This window comes from Ursus americanus, chromosome 24, assembly GCF_024610735.1.
Source record: "Ursus americanus isolate L20-20 chromosome 24, mUrsAme1.1.p, whole genome shotgun sequence".
Lineage (NCBI taxonomy): Eukaryota > Metazoa > Chordata > Mammalia > Carnivora > Ursidae > Ursus > Ursus americanus.
In genome coordinates, this window is record NC_142150.1 from 35,957,613 (window position 1) to 35,980,917 (window position 23,305).

A 23,305-nucleotide genomic window follows, 5' to 3' on the forward strand; every position below is an offset into this window, starting at 1 on the left:
AAAGCAATCGTGAGAAAGAACAAAAGGGAAGACATCACACTCCTGATTTCAAACTATACTACAAAGCTATACTAAATAAAACAGTATGGGTCTGACATAAAAGTTACACAGATGAACAGAACACAATAGATTCCATAAATAAACTCCCATCAATACAACTAACATTTAACAAAGGACCCACCCATACTCAGTGGGGAAAGAATAGTCTCTTTAACTTATGGTTTTGGAAAAACTGGATGACCCTATGCACAATAATGAAATTGGACCACTACCTTCCACCACTCACAAAAATTAACCCTGAATGGATTAAAGACAGGAAGGTTAGATCTGAAACCATAAAACTTCTAGAAGGAAAGATAGGGAACAAGCTCCTTGACCTTAGTCTTGAAAATGATATTTTGTATCTCACACCAAAAGCATAAGCAACAAAAGCAAAATGCAACAAGCAGAACTATATCAAATGTAAAACCTTCCACACAGCAAAAGAAACAATCAACAAAATAAATCAACTGACGGAATGGACGAAAATACCTGTAAACCATAGCTTGAAAAATATTTGCCAAGCATGTATCATATAAGGGGTTAATGTCTGATATATATAAAGAACTCCTACAACTCCAAAGCAAAACAATCTGATTAAAAAATCGGTAGAGGAAATGAATAGATATTCGTCCTAGAAGACACTCAAATGGCCAACAGGTATATGAAAAAGTTCCCAACATTACTAATCATCAGGGAAATGTGAATTAAATGCACAATGAGGTATCAACTCACACCTGTTAGAATGGCTACCATCCAGAAAGAGATAACAAGTGGTGGTTAGGATGTGGAATAAAGGGTATACTTTTGGTGGAAACATAATTTGGTTCAGCCACTATCAACAATAGTAGGGATGTTCATCAAAAACTTAGAGAACTACCATATGATCCACCAACCCCACTTCTGGGTATACATTCAACACAAATAAAACAAAATACCAAAAAGATAATCTGCACTCCCATGAATATTGCAGCTTTATTCATAACAGGCAAGATATGGGAATGATAAAGATGATAAAGAAGACATGGTATTTACACACAATAGAGTGGAATATTATTCAACTGGGAGAGTGAAGGAAATCCTGACATTTGAGACATTATGGATGCACCCTGACGGCATTATGCCAAGTGAGATAAGCCAGACAGAGAAAGACAAATACTGTATGAGATCACGAATAGGCAGAATCAGAAAGCCAAACTCATAGTAACAGAGAGCACAATGGTGGTTAGCAGGGCCTGGGGGGCAAGGGAATTGGAGATCGGTTTTTTGAAAAGCTACAGTCTGGCAACTAAATGATAAAGAAACCTGGCAATCTAATGCATAGCATAATGACTATAGCCAATAACACTGTGTTACATTCCTCACAGAGGCTCTTCTCCTACTGAGGCCCTCATGGTTCCTTAGAAAGACTTCTCAGACATTCTTACACATTTTTAAAGAACAGTGCTCCAAAGAACATACCTATGCCTGCATGGCGGGGATGAGGGCACACATCCTTTATTCATACTGCACTACTTCTGTGGAGTGGGATAAGCCTTCACACGCTCTCCCAGGGGTTCAATGATTCTCCTTCTCTCAGTCCTGTCCATCTGTAAACTTGTGAAAAATTTGGCAAGGCTTCAAATACCTCTTCATTTATAGTCTTAACTAAATGTAAGAATTATGTGACTTATCAGAATTGAGACCCTGTTCCCCCCAAAAAGCATTAAAAACCCAGTGAATCTCCAGGGATAATATGTAATTGTAATGATATCTGTTTATATCAGTTGGTTCAAGTCTGAGCAACCTGTATATCAGCAGCCAGTGTTGATACACATCTTGATCCACTTTTCAAACAGATCATGAGGACCAAAACTTTTATGTTCTGCTTGAGACAGAGAAAACTGGCCACAGTTAAAATCCCTGCCTATCGCACTATTTCATCTCTGGCTCTTGAGGCTTCCCAGAAAATATTAGCATTAGAGTAAGTCTAATAATCTACTCCATAAATTAGATCACCCCATACAAAACCATAAACTTCTATGACGTAAAATGTTGAACACAGACAATAAAAAAGAATACCAGCTCTCCGTATTTGTTCTTAGTTTGCAATATTTATTATTTACTAACTCTAATATTTTTTATGGTATTTCATTTATTTTCTGAGGGAGAGAGAAAGCACAGAGGAGAGTGAGAGGGAGAAGCAGACTCTCCACTGACCACAGAGCCCAATGTGGGGCTCCATTCCATGACCCTGGTATCATGACCTGAGAATAAGGCAGACGCTTAACCACCTGAGCCAACCAGTAGTCCCACTTGCAGATTATTAATAAATGATGAGGCCACTCCTCATGTAGGTGAAAGTAAGAACCTCCAGGACTTAGAGGTGTTGGGTTTGTGTGGAATCAAGTCAGCTGTCAGTCCATTTGGCATATTATCTGTGTCAAATTAAGCTTTCTTTATCCAAAGGCAGTAGGAATTTTGTTAGAGTCCATTCATGTGCATATTACTGGGGGTTAAGGTTTCTGATAGGACGAATCTGGATAGGACCTCAGCAAGACCATCTCTTCTTTTGTAACCTCTTCAAGGCATCTTTGATTTCCTTGTTCCTCAGACTGTAAATCAACGGATTCAACATGGGAATAATCACGGTGTAGAATACTGATGCAAATCTGTCAAAGCTGGAGGAACCACCAGAGCTAGAACTCAAATAGACAAACATACCTGAGGTATAGAAGAGGGAAACCGCTGTCAGATGAGAAGCACAGGTGTTGAAAGCCTTGGACCTGCCTTTAGCTGAAGTGATCTTCATGATGGACATGACAATATAGCCATAGGATATCATGATAATGAGGGCATTTATTATCCCAAAGACCATTGCTAATATAGCAATCAACAATTGTACAAAGAAAGTGTCAGTGCAGGACAGTACTAAAAGTTGGGGCATGTCACAGAAGAAGTGCTTGATGACATTAGGCCCACAGAAGTGGAGCTGAAACATGGTACACAATTGGGATATAGAAGCAGAGAGTCCAGCCAAATAGGATCCCAGCACCATCCGAATACAGAGGGTGGGTGACATGATTGCTGAATAGAGAAGTGGATTACAAATGGCAGCATATCGGTCATAAGCCATGGCTGTCATGAGACAAGACTCACTCAGTCCCATGGTTGAAAAGACAAAGTACTGAACAACACAACCCACAAAGGTGATAGTCTGCTGCTCTTGGAAAAAGGTGGAGAGCATCTTGGGAGCTATCGAGGTCACATAGCAGATATCTATGAAGGACAGATTACTGAGGAAGAAGTACATGGGTGTGTGGAGGTGAGAGTCCATCCTTATTAAGATGATGAGGCACAGGTTCCAAGTCAGAGTCAAAATGTAGATCAGCAGGAATACAACAAAGAGCACTGCTAGGATTCTGGGAAAATCAGAGAATCCCAAAAGGATGAAATAAGTGATCTCTGTAATATTTCCTCCCCCAATCATTGGCTTGCTGCTTCTGAAATCAGAAAAGAAAGAAGAGAATGCACTGCTGACTCAGGTGAAATGACAGCATTACAATTCTCGTATGTGTCATTTTTTTCCTCCAATGAGTACAAGGAAAGAAGCAATCCTTCACTGTCCTAATGAAAACACCCAGCTTTTCATCTGAAATTATCGAGAAGTGTGTTTTTAAAAGTGCTTCAAATAATTATGTACTATTTGTTGACTAACTGAATTCAAAATAAAAAGGAAAAAAGTGCTCCAGCTTCTCAATTATTTCATAAAGTCTCATGAAAATTAAAGAGTTTTTTAAATGTAATTTTTAAAAAGGATTTTCTTTTGTTTTCTTTATTTTTCAACAGAGATAAAGACAGCCAGCGAGAGAGGGAACACAAGGAGCGGGAGTGGGAGAGGAAGAAGCAGGCTCATAGCGGAGGACCCTGATGTGGGGCTCGATCCCATAACGCCGGGATCACGCCCTGAGCCGAAGGCAGACGCTTAACCGCTGTGCCACCCAGGCGCCCCTAAAGAGTTATTTTTGAATTTGACTGAGAATTAAAATAGTAGAAATGCTGTGATTATTATACAGATCATTCATTAAAAGGTTTTTTAAAACCTCTGTAATTCATACATAACCGCTGCTTTACAAGAACATAAGTGGAATCACTCTAGATTAAAACTGAGATAGTTTTCAGTCCCAGATGGCCAGCTAGACAATGTTTTAAAATTCCCTCCTTTATCCTTAAGAAAAATTACTTACCCTGTCTGTAATAATTTCACAAACTATTATATGAATACACTTAATATATCATTTTCTAAGTGGTCTGGAAAACTATATCAGAACTGATGACTCTGATAATATTTTCCTGAGGCACAGTATATATGCCCAATAAGGTTATGCAACAAAAATTCTTAGGGAAGTCTTTGTACTGAGTATAGCAAAGGGAAGGTAGGATACCTCACTATTGTCCCCAACCTTTTTTCAATTTTAGGGTATTTTACTACTTGACAAACAGCATGGTACTGTGCTTAAAGGTTCAGACTTTGGAGTTTTGTCTGATTCCCTCTCGCTTTATGAACTTGTCCCAGTAGCTTACACACTAAGATTGATTTACACAAAATAACATGAGAACATTAAAAGCCCCTGAACTCTCAGATTACTAGGATAGTTACATGAAAATTCATGGGGATGCTCAGCACACAAATCCGTACACAGTAATTTTTCAATAGCTGTTGGCTATTACCATCACGGATTGCTTACAGATAACCATGAATGACAGCTGTACCCATGGTTAGCAGCGTCAACAGTGCTGTAGTTCTATGGGTTAATTTGAGGGATTTTCTGAGGCACCGCGGACCTTGTAGACAGTGAGGAATCATTACCTTCTGGGCAGATGTAGATTCAGACCTCATGTAGAAGCAAATCAAACCACCTGGGGCCACGAAGACACAAAGCACAGAAACAATTTTCTATTTAGTTTGCTTGGGTTTGGGTACACTTGCTCAACTGACAACCAGCAACACACTATGATGGACCTTGATGCAGAGGAAAAGTAAATAACTTCAATTACCAGGTACTACATAGTATATTTCATATGTTTTATTGATACAGTCATCATGTTAGAGCTCACTAACAGATTCGTAATGGATTGCAACTATGGCTTATGTTCCATAACCAACTGTCCTTCCTTGAGATGAAAGAGTAACTCAATGAGAACAACTAAGAAATTTTTGAAAAAATACGAATAATTAAAAAGACATGAACTTTCAAGTATTAAAAAGTATTATAAACACTGACAATTCACTATTCTTTTTTTTTGGTTTTAGCATACATTTTATTTTTTTTAATTTTTATTTATTTATTTTTATTTTAATGTTTTTTTTATTATATTATGTTAGTCACCATACAGTACATCCCGGGTTTCTGATGTAAAGTTCGATGATTCATTAGTTGCGTATAATACCCAGTGCACCATGCAATACGTGCCCTCCTTACTACCCATTTGTAATACAATTGATAAGGAAAAAAGAGTCGCAAAGCATAAAAAAGACAATGTAGTAATGCCTTTAATAAAAAAAGGCACAAATCAGCGGATGGGGCACTCATACTTACTTCCGATGAGGGTACAAAATGATTCAGCCTTTCTGAAGAAAAAATGTTTCTGCTTTATACAGTATATCAGTCTCTATGTCTCTCTCTCTTACACACACACACACACAAACACAGGAGACAATTAAAAAATACCAGAAGTAATGACTGGTAGGATTTTGATTTCCTTCTTTAAGCCTCTCTGTATTTGATCAATTTTTGACAACTGCTATATTTATAGGAAGAAAAGTTATTAAGACATATAAATCCTTAAAATTAAGCACAGTGTAAGACACAAGGGAGGGGAAGGAGGGGAATTGAAGAAGAGAGAGAATCACAGAGAGAACAGACTTTCAGAATTTCCTGGCTTTGACCTACTGGCTGTGTCACCCTTAGCAAGTTATTAACCTCTCTGTGCCTCAGTTGCCTCACCTATAAACGGCGCTAAGAGTACTTATCACCTCAGAGGGTTGCTGCAAGGATTGGTTGACATAAAGGGCTTAAAACAGTAAGGGCTCAATAAATGTTAGCAATTATCATCCCCATTATCGTTCCTCTCTGTGAAAGAAAAAGGAAACTAATACTGAAATATCAAGGAGCTCTTTAGATCAATTATTTTTTAAATTACATGGTCTCTAATCCTAGAGTCAAGAATATCGTTAGTCAATGACTGTATTTATTTCTATCTCGGATTACTCCGTTACCTCCCAGTCAGCTGGACTGTAAACTCCTCATGTCCCTTTTTATGTGCCACCACCACCAGGTACTCTGAGCTGACGAGGCTCTACACAGTACATGCTCTACTGGAGATGCCTCACTACTTAACGATAAGCACCTTGTATACTAATATTTGTGTTACTGAATAACTACATATTGAGCAATGGTTCTTTCACCCCTTTTGGATGCAAAACTAAAATTATCTTATTTCATTTCAATCATGGTTTTATGAGATTGGAAATCTTTCTGTTAACTCCTAAAGTGCTGCAATATGATTTCTCCACAATTTTATCCAAGATGAGTTGGAGTCAATGAAAATATTTTGAAAATTTAAACTGGCATGCACAACATTCCCCAATATACCAACATAATCGATCAATTCAGTCAAAAGAAGTTAAGGTTCTGATCAATCACTTGCAGTAAAGCTCTTCACTTACCTATTACATTCTGGTGACAGAGGCAGCCGGATATAAAGGTATTTTATGTAGCTTATCATTCAAAAAACATATGGAATTGTGGATTGTTTAATTAATTCATGATAAAATGTATCTTGTTAAACTTTGATAAGGTATAGGAAAAGGGGAAAAAATAACTTTTTGGTTAAGTTTTTGCAATGGGTACATCATTTCTCAAGATAATTAAAGAAAAGGTGACTGATGTAAATATTTATTGGAAATTTTACTATGTGCATCTAGCTAATCAAAACCTTTCCAATTCTGAATAAGGAGGATATGGCCAGTTGCTAAGGTTGTGCAGAGTACAAAATAAGCTAAAGAAAGCCAAGATGTTGCAATGAAGAAGAATAATATAAGTGAAAAAAAATGTTAAAAGAGACAGACCAACAATGCCTTGAAGGCATCTCTGATATCTGTGTTAGGCACACCCGTGCCTCCAGACCTGCAGGGACTCCAAAGATGACCACAGAGACCCTTTTGAAGTATTTCAAACAAACAAACTGAGGGATCAGAGGGGAGGGAGTGGGGGAATGGGATGGACTGGTGATGGGTAGTGAGGTGGGCACGTGTTGCATGGTGCACTGGGTGTTATACGCAACTAATGAATCACCGAACTTTACATCGGAAACCAGGGATGTACTGTATGGTGACCTACATAATATAATAAAAAAATTTTTTTAAAGTCCAATGAAATGGTACATGAGTACTTTGCTATATCATTATTTAGTGACCTGCTTGCCTTTTACTACTCAAAAATTATCAAAGCTATATATTAACATGGAAATCAACTTAATTAATATTATTATAACAGCAGACTCCTTAAACAAGGGAAAATTCAAAGAATCCTTGGGATGGATAAAGTTGGAAAATCTAAACAAGAATATGGGATCTTAGGAAATTCCCCTGAAAGTCAGCAAATTGTTATTTTTAATTCAGTGCTCAATTATTAACTTCTAAAATTTGTTAGCTTTTATAAACATTGTTTCACTAGATTCTAAATAATTCCACTATCCCCATTTTTACAGGTGAAAAAAAAAACAAAAGATAACAAAGCTCAAGGTCACAGCCTTAAGAAATTGCAGAACGGGAACTCAACATTCATCCCTCATCCTAGAATGATCCCTGACATTTTAGATTAGACATTAATCTTTTCAATGAGGGTCAGAGAAGTTAGGAAAGGAGAAAGAAAACCCAAGAAAGAGCCCAGAGTGGAGGGTGTGGGAGTGAGGAAGAGGTGAAAAATGGGAGAGACTAAGGACCACAAACCTTGCTCCACACAGGTCCTACTGGAAGAATTACATGGCTTTTAAGACAGCACAGAATCCATTGTTCTCACCAAGTCTCGCCCTCTCACCTTGACCCAGATTCCCCAAGAAGACACAGCGCTTGCCGAAGGCTGAAACTGCTTCTCTTCCAAAGGAATTTTCCAGGTGGGTTCTATTGCTCTCCAAGATGGGAGACTTTGGCCATGAAATAGGCTGTCCGCTCAGAGTAAGAGAGGAACCTACAGCTGGAGATCCTCTTAAATGTGTAATTGTTAAGGGCAGAGATAATAGGAGAAAAGACAATTAGAGGGAGAAAACTCTCTAGGTACTTGTTCTCTGGAGTCATGGTTGTCATGGAGTTTTTGTCCCTGCTAATTTCATGTCCCGTTTTGCCATGTCCCTTCAGGCTCCATTCCCCAGTTCCCCCATAGTCCAATCATGTCCATATGATTATAGCTTTTCTACTAGAAACTAAAGACTCATTAGAGCTAGAAAGAACCTAGGAATCATCCAGTCCAATACCTTCAATTACCAGGTGAGGAACCTAAAGCCAGAGGAGCTAAAAGGTTTGCTCAAGATGACACTGGTAACATACTAGCTGATAACATACCTCAGTTGAAATAAACTAGATATCTGAACATTTCCCTGTGTACGAAGCACTTTCATTTTAGACGTATACATTTGTACATTTTCTCAAATATCTGACCAGATCCAATCATCAAGCACCCTGTGAGACGGACATGGCATTATTTCCTATGCGTAAGCAAGGAAATTGAGGCAGTAAGAAAATCAGTAAAACTAATTCATGACAGAGCCATGACTTATCATGGTTACAAACCGGAGCATTGGTATCAACCAATCTGGGTAGAATTCTGACCCTTCCACTTGATGACTGTGTGACCATGAGCAAATTCACCTCTCCCAGCCTCAGGATTATCACCTGAGGATTACCATAAAAGGGGGCTGAGAGTAGTAGCTACTTCATAGAGTAGGTCTTCATAGAGAGAAGCAAATTGCATAATACTTATAAAGCACTTACTGGGAATGCATTACAAGCCTGCCTTCTATTAATACTCATTGTAATTTCTATGTTCTGATTTGGAGTTATTTCCAAAGTTATGCTGCATTACTAATCCCTCACTAAAAATATCTACTTAACATCATTACCACAAACATTTTTTGCCTCTTTCTTTCTAGGGTTTTTTTGTTTGTTTGTTTCTAGTTTTCTGAAAATGAAAGTCATCTACCCTACCAGTGACTAGGGATACAGAGATGTTTTAGATAAGGTCCAATTTTTGATTTAATCTACTTCAACTATTCTCACTTCTAGGGAGAAAGGTGTGGGGTGTGCAATGAATTATTTAGCTCTTGCTGAGAGGTTAGTAGGTATATTTTCCCCTGATAAGAAGTGTAATAACTTAGTCCTTAAACTGAGCAGGTTGTTAAGCTAGTTTTGGGGGCACCTGAGTGGCTCAGTAGTTAAGTGTCTGCCTTCAGCTCAGGTCATGAACCCAGGGTCCTGGGATCAGGCCCCATATTGGGCTCCCTGCTTGGCAGGAAGCCTGCTTCTCCCTCTCCCACTCCCCCTGCTTGTGTTCTCTCTCTCACTGTGTCTCTCTCTGTCGAATAAATAAAATCTTAAAAAAAAACACATAGTTTTAAAGATATAACACCAAAAGTACAGAATGTGAGCACCATGGCCATGCAATAGAGGACATATATCAGGTCAGAAAAACCCATGTAGTTTCCACAAATCACACTTTGTGATATTCAAATGAATGGTTGCTACAGTGGGAAGACTGTGGCCGACCTCTATGTGCCCAAAGGTTCTATCTGTAATATCTGCAATATAGTTTCTACCTTGCCATCTTCATATGGTAACAGAAAAAATCCAATCTAAATGATGTAACTATGTGAAGTATAATGTTCTGTATAAATAATAATGTAATATGTATTAAATTAGTCCATAATGTCTTGAATGGAAAAAAATCTTTCTAAATTTTTCTTGAAAATCTCTTAATTGGACTCTGTCTTCATGGAAGTCCAAGTCTCCTAGCTCTTCTGCTCCTGATCAACTTAAGGTCCTGGAATCCCTAGGAAGCTCAGATCAGGGACTCACTTCCTGCACCCTAAACACACCCTGACAGCCATCATATCTTGTGAAGCTAACTATCTGAGGTCTTACACATTCTCTGGAAACATACCAAGCACCATGATCCAGGCCTGCCTATGTCAAGAAACCAATGACATTATATAACTTTCAGGTGTACATATAAGCAACATCTATATACACTACAACGTGATCACCAGCAAAAGTCTAGTTACCAGTCATCACCATACAATTAACCCCCTTCTCCATTTTAACACTCCCCACTCTCCTTCCTCTCTGGTAACCATCAGTTGTTCTCTGTACCTAAGAGTTTGTTTTTCTATTATTACGTTTGTTATCTTGTGTCTTTAGATGGAATATATATGAGGGAAATCATATATTTGTGTCTCTCCATCTGTCTTATTTCACATAGCGTAATATCTTCAAGGTCCATCCATATTGTCACAAATGACAAACTTTCATTCTTCTTTATGGCCGAGTAGTATTACATTTTGCATATATATTTTTTATTAAAGATTTTATTTATTTGAGACAGAGAGATTGCTCGTGAGCAGGGAAAGGCAGAGGGAGAAGGAGAGAGAGAATCCCAAGCAGACTCCACACTGAGCATGGAGCCCAATGCAGTGCTTGATCCCACGACCCTGAGATCATGACTTGAGACAAAATCAAGAGTCAGACACCCAACCAACTGAGCCACCCACGTGCCCTCACATCCTTTCTACCCACTCATCCACTGATGGACACTAAGGTTGTTCCCCAAAGTCGGCTATGGTAAATAATGTTGCGATTAACATAAGAGTACATTTATCTTTCTGAATTCGTGTTTTTTATTTCTTTGGATAAATATCCAGAAGTAGAATAGCTGAATCATATGGTAGATCTACTCTTAGTTTTCTGAGGAACCTCCATATCATTTTCTAAAGTGGCTGAACCAACTTACCTTCCCACTAACACTGCACAAGAGTTCCCTTTTCTCCACATCCTCTTCAACACTTGTTATTTCTTGTCTTGTTGCTACTAGCCATTCTGACTGGTGTAAGTGCTATCTCATTGTGCTTTTGATTTGCATTTCCCTGATGAACAGGGATGTTGAGCATCTTTTCCTATGTCTGTTGGCCATAGGTCTTCTTTGGAATTATGTCTGTTCAGGTCTTCTGCCCAGTTTTTAAATTGGATTGTTTGGCTTTTTTGCTGTTGTGTGTATCAGTTCTTTATATATTTTGGATATTAACCTCTTGTCAGATATATCATTTGCAAATACTTTCTGCCATTCAGTGAGTTGCCTTTTCATTTCAATGATGGTTTCCTTCACTGTTTCTCCTTCACAACTTTTTAATTTGATGTAGTCTCATTTGTTTGTTTTTGCTTTTGTTTCCCTTGCCTTTGGCATCAGATCCACAAACACATCAGCTAATTCTGATGTCGAGGAGCTTGCTGCCTATGCTTCCTTCTAGGAATTTTATGGTTTCAGGTCTTACATTTAAGTCTTTAATCCTCTTTGACTTAATTTTTGTGCATGGTATAAGACAGTGATCTAGTTTCACTTTTTTTGCATGAGGCAGTTTTATCAGCACCGTTTTTTGAAGAGACTGCTTTATTTTTTCATTGTATGCTCTTCGCTCCTTTGTTATAAACTAATTGTCCATAACCTGTTTTTTTATGGATATCAATTCCATTGATATGTTTATCTGTTTTTGTTTTTATTATGTTCAGTTAGTCAGCATTTAATACATCATAGGTTTTTGTTGTAGTGTTTTTGTGCTAATACCATATAGTTTTGATTGCTATAGCTTGTTAGTATCATAAATCAGAAAGAATAATGTGTTCAGCTCTGTTCCATCTCATGGTTGCTTTTGCTATTCAGGATCTTTTGTGGTTCCATACCAATTTTAGAATTATTTGTTCTAAATCTGTGAAGAACAATTTTGGATTTTTTATGTTCAATTAGACAACATATAATACACCATTATTTTTTGATGTAGCATTCAATGATTCATTAGTTGCATATAACCCCCAGTGTTCATCACTACATGTGTCCTCCTTAATACCCATCACCCAGTTACCCAAACTCCCCACCCAACTCCCTTGTGTAACCCTCCGTTTATTTCCCAAAGTCCAGAGTCCTTCATGGTTTGTCTCCCTCTCTGATTTCCTCCCGCTCAGTTTTCCCTCCCCTCCCGTGGTCCTCCGTGCTAGAACTTACGTTTCACGTATGAGCAAAACTGTATGATAAGTGTCTTTCTCTGATTGACTTATTTCACTTAGCATAATCCCCTCCAGTTCCATCCATGTGGATGTATTTGGTGGGTATTCATCCTTTCTGATGGCTGAGTAATGTTCCACTGTATACATGAACCACATCTTCTTTATCCATTCATCTGTTGAAGGACATCTTGGCCCCTTCCACAGTTTGGCTATTGTGGACATTGCTGCTATGAACACTGGGGTGCAGGTGCCTTTCTTTTCACTACATCTGTATCTTTGGGGTATATACCCAGTAGTGAAATTGCTGGGCTGTGGGGTAGCTCTATTTTTAACATCTTGAGGAACCTCTATACTGTTTTCCAGAGTGGTTGTACCAGCTTGCATTCCCACCAACAGTGTATGAATGTTCCCCTTTCTTCACATCCTCAACAACACTTGTTATTTCCTGTCTTGTTAATTTTTGCCATTCTAACTGGTGTAGGGTAGTATCTCATTGTGGTTTTGATTTGCATTTCCTTGATGGCTAGTGATGGGGCCCATTTTTTCATGTGTCTATTGGCCAAGTGTCTATTCATGTCTTCTGCCCATTTCATGACTGGATTATTTGGTTTTTGGGTGTTGACTTTGAGTTCTTTACAGATCTTGGATACAAGCTCTTTATCTGATAGGTCATTTGCAAATATCTTCTCCCATTCCGTGCACTCCCTCTTAGTTTTGTTGACTATTTACTTTGCTGTGCAACAGCTTTTTATCTAAATGAAGTCCCAAAAGTTCATTTTTGCTTTTGTTTCCCTTGCACTTAGAGACATTTCTTTAAAGAAGTCGCTATTGAAATTTTGATAAGGATTGCATTTAATCTGTAGATTTCTTTGGAAAGTATGGACATTTTAACAATATTCTCTTAATCCATGAGCATTATATATCTTTCCATTTATTTGTGTTCTTCATTTTCTTTTATCTTTAGAAAAAATATCATTGTCTTATACAGGTCTTTCATGTCCTTGTTTAAATTCATTCCTAAGTATTTTATTATATTTGATACATTTGTAAATGATATTGCTTTCTTAATTTCTCCTCCTGCTAGTTCATTATTAGTATGTAGAAATGTCGCAGGTTTTTATATACTGATTTTTATCCTGTAACTTTACTAAATTTGTTATTAGTTCTAACAGTTTTTCAGTAAAGTCTTTAGGGTTTCCTATGTACATTATCATATTATCTACAAAGAGAGACAATTTACATCCTGTTTTCCTACTTGAATGCATTTTATTTCCTTTTCTTGCCTAATGATTCCAGCTAGTACTTCCAGTGATGTGCAGAATACAAGTGGTGAGAGGAGGCATGCTTGTCCTATTCCTGATTTTAGAGGGAAAGCATTCCGCTTTTCACCATTGAGTATAATGTTAACAGTAAGATTGTTTTATATGGCCTTATTTTGTTGAGGCACATTCTGTCTATGCCAAATTCGTTGAAAGTTTTGTTTTACCACGTCTAGATGTAGAATTTTGTCAGATGCTTTTTTTGCATTTATTGGGATAATCACATTTTTACCCATCATTTTGTTAATGTGTTATATCACACTGATTGATTTGTTGATGTTGAACCATCCTGGCATAACTGAAATAAATCCCACCTCATTATGGCATATGATACTTTTAATGTATTCTTGAATTCACTGTGCAATATTCTCCTGAAGATTTTCTGCATCAATATTCATCAGGCACAATGGGCTGTAATGTACTTTTCTTTTGGTGTCCTTGTCTGTTTTGGTATTAGGGTAATACTGCCCACATAAAATGAGTTTAGAAGTATTCCTTCCTCTTCTCCTTTTTGGAAGAGTTTGAGAATGATTGGCATAATTCCTTTTAAATATTTGGTAAAATTCACCAGAGCACCTCTCTGGTTCTGGACTTTTGTTTGCTAGGAGGTTTTTGATTACTTATTCAATCTCCTTACTAGTAACCGGTCTATTCATATCTTCTATTTCTTTTTTTTAAATTAGAAAATATATCTTTATTTGCTCTGATAAGAGTACACACTTATGATATCTATTTCTTTATGACTCAGTCTTGGTACTCTGTGTGTTTACAAGAATTTGTCCAATTCTTCTAGGTTGTCCAATTTTTTGGCTTGTAAGTATTCATAGTAGTCTCCTAAAATCTGTTATATTTCTGTGATATCAGTTGTAATTTCATTTCTAATTTTATTTACGTCATTCTTCTCTTTTTTCTTGGTGAGTCTAAAGAAATGTCTGTTTTGTTAGGTTTTTGGCACAATTGCAAATGGCATCGATTCCTTAATTTCTCTTTCTTCTATCTCACTGTTAGTGTATAGAAATGCAACTGATTTCTGTGCATTGATTTTATATCTTGCCATGTTACTGAATTCCTGTTTCAGTTCTAGCAATTTTGGAGTCTTTTGGGTTTTCCACATGGAGTATCATGTCATCTGCGAAGAGTGAGAGTTTGCCATCTTCTTTGCCAATTTGAATGCCTTTTCTTTCTTTTTCTTCTCTGGTTGCTGAGGCTAGGACTTCTAGTACTATGTTGAACAACAGTGGTGAGCATGGGCATCCCTGTCGTGTTCCTGACCTTAGGGGAAAACCTCCCTGTTTTTTGTCGTTGAGAATGATACTCTCTGTGGGCTTTTCGTAGATGATTTTGTGATATTGAGGTATATTCCCTCTATCCCTACACTGTGGAGAGTTTTATTCAAGAAAGGATGCTGTTTTCATCAAATGCTTTTTCTGCATCAATTGAGAGGATCATATGGTTCTTGTCCTTTCTTTTCTTAATGTGATGTACAATGTGGATTGATTTGCACATGTTGAGCCACCCTTGCAGCACAGACATAAAACCCACTTGGTCCTGGTGAATAATCCTTTTAATGTACTGTTGGATCCTATTGGCTAGTATCTTGGTGAGAATTTTGGCATCCATGTTCATCAGGGATACTGGTCTGTAATTCTCCTTTTTGAAGGGTTCTTTGTCTGCTTTTAGGATCAAGGTAATGCTGGCCTCAAGAACAAGTCTGGAAGTTTATCTTCCCTTTTTGTTTTATGATATAGTTTCAGAAGAATGGTTTAGTTCTTTCTAAACGTTTGGTAGAATTCCCCTGGGAAGCCATGTGGCCCTATAATCCTGTTTGCTGGGAGATTTTTGATTACTGCTTCAATTTCCTTGCCAGTTATGGTTCTGTTCAGGTTTCCTATTTCTTTCTATTTTAGTTTTGGTAGTTTATAAGTTTCCAGGAGTGCTCCATTTCTTCAGATAACATAATTTTTTGGTAATATGGTTGTTCATAATATGTTCTTAAAATTGTCTGTATTTCCTTGGTGTTGGTCATAATCTCTCCTCTTTCATTCATGATTTTATTAATTTGGGTCCTTCCTTTTTCCTTTTTGATAAGTCTGGCTAGGGGTTTATGGATCTTATTAATTCTTTCAAAGAATCAGGTTCTAGTTTCATTGATCTGTTCTACTGTTGTTCTTTTAATTTTTAAAATGATTTTACTTATTTATTTATTTATTTATTTATTTGAGAGAGAGAGAGCATGAGCAGGGGAGGGGCAGAGGAAGAAAGAGAGGGATAAGCAGACTTCCCGCTGAGCAGGGAGACTGATGCAGGGCTTGATCCCAGGACCCTGGAATCATGACCTGAACTAAAGGGAGATGTTTAACCAACTGAGCCACCCAGGCACCTGGGAGGAAATATTTACAAATGACACTACAGATAAAGGGCTGGCATCCAAGATTTATAAGGAACTTCTAACTCAACACACAAAAAACAAATAATCCAGTCAAGAAATGGGCAGAAGACATGAACAGACACTTCTCCAAAGAAGACATACAAATGGTTAACAGACACATGAAAAAATGTTCCACATCACTTGGCATCAGGGAAATACAAATCAAAACCACAATGAGGTACCACCTCAAACCCATCAGAATGGCTAAAATTAACACGACCGGAAACAACAAATGTTACAGAGGATGTGGAGAAAGGGGAACCCTCATAGTGCTGGTGGGAATGTAAGCTGCTACAGCCATTCTGGAAAACAGGATGGAAGTTCCTCAAGACATTAAAAATAGAACTATCCTATGACCCAGCAATTGCACTACTAGGTATTAACCCTAAAGACACAGATGGAGTGATCCAAAGGGGCACCTGGATCCCAACATTCATAGCAGCAATATCCACAATAGCCACACTGTGGAGGAAGCTGAGATGTCCTTCCATAGACGAATGGTAAAAGAAGATGTGGTTCATATATACAATGGAATATTTACTCAGTCATCAGAAAGGATGAATATTACCTCTTGCATTAACATGGATGGAACTGGAGGGGATTATGCTAAGTGAAATGAGTCAAGCAGAGAAAGACAAATATCATATGGTTTCATGGAACAGTGTGGAGGACCATAGGGGAAGGGACAGAAAACTGAATGGGAAGAAATCAGAGGGTAGACAAGCCATGAGCCACTCTGGACTCCAGGAAACAAACTGAGGGTTACAGAAGGGAGGGGAGATAGTGGAAAGGGTAGGCAGGTGATGGACATTAAGGTGGGCATGTGTTGTGATGAGCACTGTGTTAGTTAGACAGAACTAATGAATCCTTCAATATTACATCAAAAACTAATGATGTCCTATATGTTGGCCAACTCAACATAATAAAAAAAATAATAAATTTTTAAAAAAGAAAAAGAGAAGCAAGGAGAAGGAAGCAGAAAGTTTATTTAAAGATATAATAGCTGAGAACTTCCCAAACCTAGGGAGATACATGACCTTCCAAGTTAATGAAGCTAAAAGACCCTCACGTTAATTCATTGCAAAACAAACTTCTCCAAGGCATATTATAATGAACGTGTCAAAAATCAAAGAAAAAGAATCCTAAAAGCAGCATCTGATAAAAAGATTATAAACTACAAAGGAACCCCCCATTAGGCTATCAGTGGATATCACAGCAGATACCCTTAGGCCAGGAGACAGTGGAATGACATATAAAAAGTGCTGGGGGAAAATGCCAGCTGAGAACCTCTGTCTGCCGAAGTTATCCTTCAGCTAGGAAGGAGAAATAAAGAGTTTCCCAGACAAATAAAAGCTGAGGGTATTAATCACCATTAGACTTTCCCAGCAAGGAATGATGAAAGGAGATCCTCGAGCTGAACTGAAAAGATGTAACCTGAAAACAAATGAAAATAGACCACACACTGGTAGAGGTAAATATACAGCCAGATTTAGAAGGCTATTTCTGTATAGGATAGAATTTTAACCACTTAATTATAGTATAACTGTAGTATAGCTTCTATAGTTTGTTAATAAATACACAACATAGGGGTGCCTGGGTGGCTCAGTTGGTTAAGCCTCTGCCTTCAGCTCAGGTTGTGTTCCCAAGCTCCTGGGACTGAGCCCCGTGTCATAGGGCTCCCTGCTCAGTGGGGAGTCTACTTCTTCCTCTTCTTCTGCTACTCCCTCGCTTGTGCTCTCTCACTCTGTTAAAATAATTAATTAATTAATTTTTAAAACACACACACAACATAAAAAGCAGTAAATTGTGATATCAAAAAAAGATGGAAGTGAAAGGACACCTTTTTTGTATGAGACCAGAGTTAAGTTGCCATCAGCTTAAAACCAGGGATGTTCTGTATGGTGACTAACATAATATAATAAAAAAACATTAAAATAAAAACACTTATTTTTTTAATAGACATTTTACGTGAGCCATGTGGTAACCACAAACCAAAAACCTACTGTTGGATTCACAAAAGAGAAAGGGATATCAAAGCATACCACCAGAAAAATGACCAATTCACAAAGTTAGGAGGAAACAGGAAGACAAACAATGGATCAACAAAATGGCCAGAAAGCAATTAGTAAGTTCACATTAGTGAGATAACATATTAGTAGGTATCCTAAATGTAAATACATTGAAGTCACCAACCAAAGGCACAACAAAAAAACAAAAAACAAGACCCAACTATATGCTGCCTAGAAGAAACTCCAGCTTCAGCTGTAAGGACACACGGGCTACAAGTGAGAAGATGAAAAAAGTGGAAACCAAAAGGAGGCAGGGCCACTATAGTTACATCACACAAAACAGACTTTTAGCCAAGGTGGAAATAAGAAACAAGGAAGGTCATTATATAATAATAAAGGGGTCAATTCATCAAGAAGACATAACAATCATAAATACCTGCACCCAATATCAGAGTGCCAAATATATTAAGCAAATATTAACATATCTGAAGGGAGAAACAGCAATACAATAATAGTAGGAGACTTCAATACCCCACTATCAGCGATAGATAGACCATCCAGGCAGAAAATCAATAAGGAAATTTTGGACAAAAGCAAACATTACACCAGATGTCTCTGACAGACATATATAGAACATTCTATCCAATGGCACCAGAGATCATCCTTCTTAGTGCACAATGAAAATTCGTCAGAATAAATCCTATGATAGGACACAAACCAAGTCTTCACAAATTCAAGAAGACTGAAATCATGCCGAGTATCTTTCCCAACCACATTGTTATGAAACTAGAAATCAACAAGAGGAAAACTGGAAAATTGACAAGCATGTGGAAACTAAACAACACATTCCTGAACAACTGAAGGGTCAAAGAAGAAATCAAAAAAACAATCAGAAAGCATCTCAAAACAAATGAAAATGGCAACACAACACAGGAAAACCTACAGGATTCTACAAAAGCAGCTCTAAGAGGAAAGTTTACAGGGATAAATACATATACTAAGAAAAGAGAAAGATTTCAAATAAACAACCTAACCTTTTACCTCAGCAACCAGGAAAAGAAGTACAAACATAGCCAAAGTTAGCAGAAGAAAGGGAATAACAAAGATCAGAGTGGAAATAAATGGAATAAAGATCAGAAAAACAACAGAAAAAAATCAACAAAACTAAAAGCTTGTTTTTTTTAAAGAGAAAACAAAGTGACAAATATTTAGCTAGACTAAAAAAAAAGAGAAGACTAACTCTAATCCTGACCCTAAATCTCATTTTATGATGCCAGCATTACCCTGACACCAAAGAGAGATAGGGATACTACGTGAAAATTACAGACCAACATCCCTGATCAACGTAGATGCAAAAATTCATAATAAAACATCAGCAAGCCTAAGTCAACAACACATTGAAGGATCATACACCTAACTCAGTGAATATCATCCCTGAGATACAAGGATAGTTCAACATACACAAAATCACAAATGTGATGAATCACAATATAATCAAGGATAAAAATTATATCATCTCAATAGATGCAGAAAAAGCATCTGAAAAAGTACGATATCCTTTCTTTCTTTTTTTTTAAAGATTTTATTTATTTATGTGACAGAGAGACAGCCAGAGAGAGAGGGAACACAGTAGGGGGAGTGGGAGAGGAAGAAGCAGGCTCACAGCGGAGGAGCCTGATGTGGGACTTGATCCCGGAACTCCAGGATCACGCCCTGAGCCGAAGGCAGACGCTTTAACGACTGCGCTACCCAGGCGCCCCGTACGACTTCCTTTCTTAATTAAAACTGTCAACAAATTGGGTATAGAAGGAACTGACCTCAACATAATAAAGGCCATAAGTGAGAAACCCACAACTACCATTACATTAAACAATGAAAGGTTAAAATATTTTCCTCTAAGATCAAGAGCAAGAAAAAACTGTCCATTCTCGCCACTCTTACTCAACATACTACTGGAAGTCCTAGATAGAGCAATTAGGCAAGATAAAAAAATAAAAAGCATCAAAATCAGAAGGGAAGAAGGAAAATTATCTTAATTGCAGTTGATATATCCTTGTATCTAAAAAGTCCTAAAGACTCAAGTAAAAACCTATTGGAACTAATCAACAAATTCAGTAAAGTTGCAGTATATAAAAATCAACATACAGAAACCAGTTGCCTTTCTATACACTAACAATGAAACACCTGAAAAAGAAGTAAAATATATTACACCATTCACAGTAACATTAAAAACAATAAAAATACTTAAGAATAAATTTAACCAAGGAAGTAAAAGATCTGTACTATTGAAACTACAATACATTGATGAAATTATGGAAGACATATAAAAAATGGAAAGATAGCCCGTGTTCATGGATCAAAATTAATATCTTCAAATGTCCATACTGTTCAAAGCCATCTATAGATTGAAGACAATCTCTATCAAAATTGCAATGTTGCCGAGGATGTGGAGAAAGGAGAACCCTCTTACACTGTTGGTGGGAATGCAAGCTGGTGCAGCCACTCTGGAAAACAGTATGGAGGTTCCACAGGACGTTAAAAATAAAGCTACCCTATGACCCAACAATTGCACTACTGGGTATTTACCTGAAAGATGTAGTGAAAAGAAGGAGCACAGGCACTCCAATCTTCATAACAGCAATGTCCACAACAGCCAAACTGTGGAAGGAGCCAAGATGTCCTTCCACGGATGAATGGATAAAGAAGATGTGGTTCATATATACAATGGAATATTACTCAGGCATCAGAAAGGATAAATACCTATCATTTATATCAACATGGATGGAACTGGAGGGTATTATATGCTAAGTGAAATAAGTCAATCAGAGAAACACAAACATATGGTTTCACTCATATGTGGAACATAAGGAATAGTACAGAGGACAAAGGAGTGCGAGGGTGAATGGGAAGAAATCAGAGAGGGAGAAAAACCATATGAAACTCTTGAGTCAGGGAAATAAACTAAGTGCCGAGGAAAGGAGGGTGGGCGGGGGGGATGGGCTAACTGGGTGATGGGCATTAAAGAGGACACGTGATATCATGAGCACTGGGTGATATACTCAACTAATGATTCATTGAACATTATATCAAAAACTAATGATGTACTATACCTTGGCTAATTGAATTCAAATTTTAAAAATACCCATGACATTTTTCACTAGAATAGAAAAAAAATCCTAAAATTTGCATGAAACTTCAAAAGATCTAAGCCAAAGCAATCTTGAGAAAGAACAAAAGTGAAGTCATCACACTCCTGATCTCAAACTATACTGCAAAGCTATACTAAACGAAACAGTATGGGTCTGACATAAAAAGATACATAGACCAACAGAACACAATAGAGCCCAGAAATAAACTTCCACCTACATGTCAACTAATACTTAACAAGGCAACCAACAATACTCAGTGGGGAAGAATACTCTCTTTAACAAATGATTTTGGAAAAACTTGATAACCATACGCATAATAATGAAATCGGACCATGATCTTTCACCACTCACAAAAATTAATCCTGAATAGATTAAAGACAGGAACATTAGATCTGAAACCATAAAACCCTAGAAGAAAAGACTGGGAACAAGTCCTTGGTCTTGAAAAAGATATTTTGTACCTCACACCAAAAGCACAAGCAACAAAAGCAAAAAGCAACAAGTGAAACTATATCAAATATAAAAGCTTCCACGCAGCAAAAGAAACAATCAACAAAATAAATCAACTGACAGAATGGAGAAAATACCTATAAACCATAGCTTGAAAAATATTTGCCAACCAAGTATCATGTAAGGGGTTACTATCGAATACATAAAGAACTCCTACAACTCAAAAGCAAAAAAAAAAAATCTGATTTAAAAAAGGGTTGAGGAAACAATGAATCATGGAAGACTACATCAAAAGCTAATGATGTACGGTATGGTGACTAAAGTAACATAGTAATTAAAAAATAATAAAATAAAATAAAATAAAAATGGGTGGAGGAAATGAATAGGTATTTCTCCTAGAAGACACTCAAATGGCCAACAGGTACATGAAAAGGTACCCAACATCACTAATCATCAGGGAAATGCAAATCAAATGCAAAATGAGATATCAACTCACACCTGTTAGAATGACTACCATCAACGAAGAGATAACAAGTGGTGGTGAGGATGTGGAATAAAGGGTATACTCATACGCTATGGATGGAAACATAATTTGGTTCAGCCACTATCAAAAACACTAGGGATGTTTGTCAAAAACGTAGAGAACTACCATAATCCACCAACCCCACTTCTGGGTATACATGCAACACAAATAAAAACAGATGCCAAAAAGATAATCTGCACTCCCATGTTTATTGCAGCTTTATTCATAATAGACAAGATATGGGAATGATAAAGAATGATAAAGAAGACATGGTATTTACATACAATACAGTGGAATATTATTCAACTGAGAGAGTGAAGGAACTCCTGACATTTGAGACATTATGGATGCACCTTGACGGCATTATGCCAAGTGAGATAAGCCAGACAGAGAAAGACAAATACTGTATGAGATCACGAATAGGCAGAATCAAACAGCCAAACTCATAGTAACAGAGAGCACAATGGTGGTTAGCAGGGCCTGGGGGGCAAGGGAATTGGAGATAGGTTTTTTGAAAAGCTACAATCTTGCAACTGAAGTATAAAGAAACCTGGCAATCTAATGCATAGCATAATGACTATAATCAGTAACACTGTGTTACATTCCTTACAGAGACCTTTCTCCTACTGAAGCCCTCATCGTTTCTTAGAAAGACTTCTCATACAGTCTTACACACTTTTAAAGAACAGTGCTTCAAAGAACATACCTATGCCTGCATGGCGGGGACGAGGGCACACATCCTTTATTCATACTGCACTACTTCTGTGGCATGGGATAGGCCTTCACATTCTCTCCCAGAGGTTCAATGATTCTCCTCTCAGTCCTGTCCATCTCTAAACTTGTGAAAAATTTGGCAAGGCTTCAAATACCTCTTCATTTATAGTCTTTAACTAAATGGAAGAATTATGTGACTTATCAAAATTGAGACCCCGCCCCCCCAAAACATTAAAAACCCAGTGACTCTCCAGGGATATTATGTAATTGTAACATCTGTTTTATATCAGTTGGGTCAAGTCCGAGCAATCTGTATATCAGCAGCCAGTGTTGATACACATCTTGTTCCACTTGTGAAACAGATCAC

At 37.5% G+C, this 23,305-nt stretch overlaps 1 protein-coding gene across 1 annotated transcript; it reads right to left on the reverse strand.

The window, feature by feature from the left end:
- Positions 1-2,569: 2,569 nt before the first annotated feature.
- On the reverse strand, positions 2,570-3,508 carry LOC123785337 (olfactory receptor 5AN1). Its single transcript, XM_045787069.2, has one exon. It carries the CDS (start codon positions 3,506-3,508, stop codon positions 2,570-2,572), a length of 939 nt encoding a protein of 312 aa, XP_045643025.2.
- Positions 3,509-23,305: the final 19,797 nt, after the last annotated feature.